Source organism: Sminthopsis crassicaudata, chromosome 1, assembly GCF_048593235.1.
Source record: "Sminthopsis crassicaudata isolate SCR6 chromosome 1, ASM4859323v1, whole genome shotgun sequence".
Taxonomy (NCBI): Eukaryota; Metazoa; Chordata; class Mammalia; order Dasyuromorphia; family Dasyuridae; genus Sminthopsis; species Sminthopsis crassicaudata.
In genome coordinates, this window is record NC_133617.1 from 28,611,103 (window position 1) to 28,616,790 (window position 5,688).

The 5,688-nt window shown below is 46.7% G+C and overlaps 1 protein-coding gene across 1 annotated transcript in view; it reads left to right on the plus strand.

Moving 5' to 3' along the window:
* The window catches only part of RASAL1 (RAS protein activator like 1), a 44,153-nt gene extending 38,465 nt beyond the window's left edge, over window positions 1–5,688 (plus strand). Inside the window, 5 exon segments of the mRNA XM_074297194.1 lie at window positions 911–1,048; window positions 2,000–2,135; window positions 2,281–2,401; window positions 3,511–3,584; window positions 4,474–5,688. Of these exon segments, the coding sequence (XP_074153295.1) occupies window positions 911–1,048; window positions 2,000–2,135; window positions 2,281–2,401; window positions 3,511–3,584; window positions 4,474–4,625 (621 nt within the window). The 3' untranslated portion in view covers window positions 4,626–5,688.

Here is a 5,688-nt window from a genome sequence, read left to right on the forward strand (position 1 = left end):
TTCCTTCCTTCCTTCCTTCTTCCTTCCTTCCTTCCTTCCTTCCTTCCTTCCTTCCTTCCTTCCTTCCTTCCTTCCTTTCTTCCTTCCTTCCTTCCTCCCTCCCTTCCTTCCTTCCTTTCCTTCCTTTCTTTCTGATTCTGCAAGTCATTTAACACCTCAACACTGCTTTTCTCATCTGTAAAATCGGGCTTAATAACACCTCCTGGGATTGTTGTGAAGATCAGAGAATAAAATTTATAAAGCACTTTGAAAACCTTAAAGTGCTATATAAATGCTAGCTGCTGCTCTTGCTGTTACTATTATTGTTATTATCTTCATCACAGTCTGTTTCCCTTTGTTCAAATAAGGAAAATGTTTTGGTTTATATGACTGTGATTCATTCTGATTTTAAGTATTCTTCATTTTTCAAATAAGGAAAACTGAGGCAGACAGAAATAAAATGACTGTTGTAGGACACACAGGAAGGCAGCATCTAAGACAGGGTTTAAACCTGGATGTTCTGGGTGATGAGACCTCTCACCACACAACCCAGTGCCTCTCTGAGCTCAGGTCAAACGACGACTACACGCTCATATATACACATACAGACTGGCCCAGCGCCCTCTCTTACTCACAGGACACGCATCTTCCTGCATCCACATATATACCCACAGACATTCACTTAGATGCCCACACTCACTCATGGCCAAGCAGGGAGCCAGACCCACTAAGGAGCCCGACCAGAGTGCTCAGAGGGCCCCTTGTGGTCATCCTGGGCCCTGCAGCCAGAGCTCTTGGACAGAGTCAGTTGGTGGGGCCATCTTGGAGACTGGGGTTGGGTATGGGGGCGGGTGGGTGGGTGGAGGGGAGCCCCCTCCCCTTCCTGCCTCCAGCTTGGTGTGAGCAGGGTGTGGGGGCTGGCCTGGGGCAGGTGCGGACCTCCATCCCGGTGTGTAGGATCTGCGCTGTGGAAAGGGTGGATGAAAATGCCTTCCAGCAGCCGCATATGATGCAGGTCATCACCAAGAACAGGGACGGGCAGCTGGACACCCTATACATTCACTGCAAGGTGCGGATACTTCATCTCCCTTCCCCTTCCTCACCTGCAATCACACACCTAAGCACTCTTGTCCCTTAGTTCTCAGCAGAGACCATAGTGTCATCTATTCTGTCCTTCTCTGTACCACCCTCCCCTCCATTTCATATAGGAAACCCCCTCTACCAATGCAGATCACCATTCCTCCTTTAAAAGGCCCCTATAATACGGACAAGTTAAGTGACTAGCCCAGATTCACAGAGGCAAGAATTTAACTCAGGTCTTCTGGATAAAGACCATATCTCTATCCACTATGCTGCTATCATCATCATCATCATCATCATCATCATCATCATCATCATCATCATCATCATCATCATTTTTCCTCCTCTTCCTCCTCCTCCTCTTTCTCCTTCTCCTCTTCCTCCTCCACTATATCCTGCTTTTGCCTCTTCTTCTCCTTCTCCTACTCCTTCTTTCTCTTTCTTTCTTCTTCTTCTTCTTCTTTTCTTCTTTTCTTCTTCTTATTCTTCTTTCTTCTTCTTCTTCTTCTTTTCTTCTTCTTCTTTTCTTCTTCTTATTCTTCTTTCTTCTTCTTCTTCTTCTTCTTCTTCTTCTTCTTTTCTTCTTCTTCTTCTTCTTTTCTCCTTCTTCTTTTCTTCTTCTTCTTCTTCTTCTTCTTCTTCTTCTTCTTCTTCTTCTTCTTCTTCTTCTTCTTCTTCTTCTTCTTCTTCTTCTTCTTCTTCTTCTTCTTCTTCTTCTTCTTCTTCTTCTTCTTCTTCTTCTTCTTCTTCTTCTTCTTTTCTTCCCCTTCTCCTCCTCCTCCTCTTCCTCTTCCTCCTCCTTCTTCTTCTGCTTCTTTTGCCTCCTCTCCTCCTCCTCCTCCTCCTCCTGCTGCTGCTGCTGCTGCTACTACTACTACTATTACTACTATTGTGCTCCCTGTCTAACCTTGTCTAACCCTGAGCATTCATTCCTCATCAGAATGTGAACGAACTGAACCAGTGGTTGTCGGCCATCCGCAAAGCCAGTGTTTGCAATGAGGGTATGCTGCTCTCGTGCCATCCGGGGACCTTCCGAGGCAACCGCTGGACCTGCTGCCTCCAGCAGGACCGCACAGGTGACCCACAGGCTGGCCCAAGGGCACGGGTGGGCTCCCGCATGGGGAGGGCCTAGTGATGGCACAAGGTGGACCTGAACTGGGGATTGCCAACCGGATTGGGGCTCTCGCCTGCCAATCTGGCCCCCTTGCCCTTCTCTGGCAGTCCAGGGCTGTAGCCGCACTCACTCAGCCGTGACCCTTGGAGACTGGAGCGACCCCCTGGACCCCGATGCAGAGGCCCAGATGGTGTATCGGCAATTGCTTCTGGGGAGGGACAAGCTCAGGTGGGTGTGCATGAGTTTCAGGGGAGGGAGGAGACTTTTGGGTGGGGAAGAGAGCTGGGGAGGTGCAGTAACAACTCTGACCACCAGAGGCCAGCACGGTGACCAGAAATCCCTTCCAGATTAGGAGCTAGAAGGAATCTTAACCTTATTTTACAGATGAGGAAACTGAGACCAAGAGAGAAAGTGACTTGCTCAGGCTAACATAGTTAGTAATCAGTAGAGCCAAGATTTGAATCCAGAGCTCTAACTTGCAAATCCCCCATTCTTTCTGCTCCCACAGGGTCATAGACTCAGAGATAAGAGAAGACTAAAAAATTTCAATAATAATAATGATGATACTAGTTAATTAATGTGCATACACACATACTAACTAACAACTACATAGCATTTGCTATATACCAAGCACCATGTGTATACATTAAAATGTAACATAACGTTACATTTGTAACATGTATAATATTGTATATGTAACAGATGTATCCTATCGTATACGTGTAACATATACAGTGTTATACATGTAGCCGATAGCTAACATTATACATGTAACACAGGCCATTACAGTGTAACACGTGTGTATATAACATACATGTGGCACACGTGTTGAGGATTATGAAGACTTTACACACATTTCACTTAATGTTCAGCACCGTTGCTTTCATACCCATTTTAAACATGAGGAAACTGAGGCTCCAGACCTTGGTCTTCCTAACTCTGATGTCCCCATTATTTCCACTATATTACGCTGTCTCTTTGAGTATCCGAACTGAGGGACCGTAGAAATCATTTGTAAAGTGGAGGATGTTGGACTAGCTGGCCTTGGAAGTCTCAACTTAAATCCAATTAACTCCCATGGTTCATTGAGTTGGAAAGGACTTTAAATTCCATCTGGTCCAACCTCCCCTTTTACATATGAAGAAAATGGGTCCCAGAGAAGGAAAATGAAGTTTTCACGGGTATTCGTGGGCTTGGGCCCAGGCCTCTGACTTGCCAGCCGTGTGTGTCTGTCTGTCTGCCTGTTGGTGTTTGTCTCAGTTTTTCTGCTTATGTCCCTCCGGCTCTGGCTCTTTCTGGTTATGACTCTTTCTGTCTCTCTCTTTCTCTCTGCCCAGGAAGAAATATGTTGAGTTGTCTGAGGAGATCAAGCTGGACCAGGAGGTGACGCAGGTCCAGAGTGGCCAGGAAGGTGAGAACATCTGGCTGGAGTTCTTTTCTTCTCTGCTCCCCCTGTGGGTATATTTTTATCACTTACACCTACATGGAGTCCAGCACCAGGGTTTCCCGTGTCACTTCAATGCCCTCCTAACCAGAGCTCTTGGGGGATCAGCACTTTGACTCAGGGTGGGAAATTTAAAAAGCTTCTCCAGCTCCATCTGGGCCCAGTTCCTCACTTGCCCTGCTTTGCAGAATTCCCAGTAGCAACACCTGTGCATGTACAATCCTTTTCCATCTAGTGGCTGCATTCTGTGCGAGCCCCCACTGGTGGTTCATCTCAAGCACAAAAATCCCTGGTTCCAACAAACACTGTTCTGTGTTCAACCATATTCACAATCAACTTGGGAGCCAGAAACTTAGAACTAGTGTGTTCTCTGCTACACTCAAGCACGTGTGGGCCTAGGATCGCCAGTCACTCATATGTGGCCATGATCTAACTCCATCCCACTTTCCCAAATTTCTGTGCACTCCAAGAATACAGAGTGAATTTAGTATTAGCAGATTCTAGCAGGTATATTTCCCAAAAAGGAGACCTCATAGTACTTTCCACAGTTGAAGAGACTGTTTTATCTCTTCTTTGGGCCCTTATTCTCCCATTGGTTTGGATGGACAGCTCATAAGATTTAGAGCTATGAACTTGAGTCCAGCTGATTTTTTTTTTCCAGAATAGGAAATGGATACCCGGAGGAGCACAGTGATAATTAAGTCTAAGGGATTGAGTAACAAATACCAGAGTCAGAATTTGAACTCAGGTCCATTATCCCAAACCAGTGACTCGGACCTGATAGCACATTTGACTTCATCCTAATGATCACGGTAGTCTTCTCCTGACCATTTTCCCTCCTTTTCTCTTCCATCAGGAGAGGTATCTGCTGTTCCAGAGCAGCAAAGACCCCCCACAGCTTCAGCTGCGGTCCATCTACTGGCTGTGATTGAGGACCTGGAGCAGGCCCACAAGACCTTTGAGCAGGAAGAGAAGGAGCAAGTAGCTAGAGTCTCCCTTCATTCCTAAGATCTCCAGCTTTCAGTCCAGGACACTGTCCTCTCCCCGTAATCCTGGGACATTTTTTTTTATTAAGGAAGGAAGAGCTGATGTCCAGTGAATAGTAAAGGGCAAGAGCCTGGAAGAAGAAGAGGCCAGAAGCTGGCCAGGCCTTGCCTCTCTTTCCCCTCCCCTTTACTTACTCAGAGTAAGAGATGCTGAACCTGGAGACTCACTTGCCTGAAATGACCACTCCAGCTCCCTGCTTGCCATCAAGGCTGAGTACTGGGGTCATTGACTGAGAAAGCTGGACTGTTTCTTAAATAGCCCACAGCCACACTGGCTCAAATTCCCTCAGGGTGCCCTCTGGGGTCCCTTCCAGCGTATGGTACTGAGACCTTTCCCCTCATTTACAACCACACTATGAGCCTAGGATCCTGTGTCTCAGATCGTAGGTATCATCCTGGAATGGAGGACAGAGCCGTGTTCCATCCAGAGGAGAGAAGCCTGAGCTCTCTCTGGGGCTCATAGATTAAGGAACCCCAGGAGTCATCGAGTTTACCCCTCATTTTACAGATGAGGCAACTGAACCTAGGAGTGACTTGACCATGGGTTGGAAGAGCAAGGGTCAGCTTTTGAATGCAGGCCTGGACTCTGGAACCAAAAACGGACTTCTGGGAATTAGACATGTCACTCTGAGAAACGGATGGAGGATTTGGATGCTGATCGATTGGTGTTTTCAGGAGAGGAGATGGAATAGCATGGAATCATTCCCACTCTCTCTTGAGATTGATGGCCTCCATTGACAGGGAGCGGCAGTGGGGGAACAAACATTTTTCTAACCACTCCGGATGGGAGCAAACCTCAGTTTCCTCAATGAGTCAGTCATCCTCTAAGTTGATTGAACCAGTTTGTTATGGTGGCCCATGGTCATGAAATGTGGATTCTTTTTCAGTTATTTTTAACTCTTTAGCTCACCCACAGTAGCTGCTCATTGTGGACCTTTTGGCTCAACAACCCCCTTTTTTGCTTATTTTTTAATCCTTGCTCCTCAGTTGCTACCTGATCATTGAATCCCAGATTGGAAAGAGTC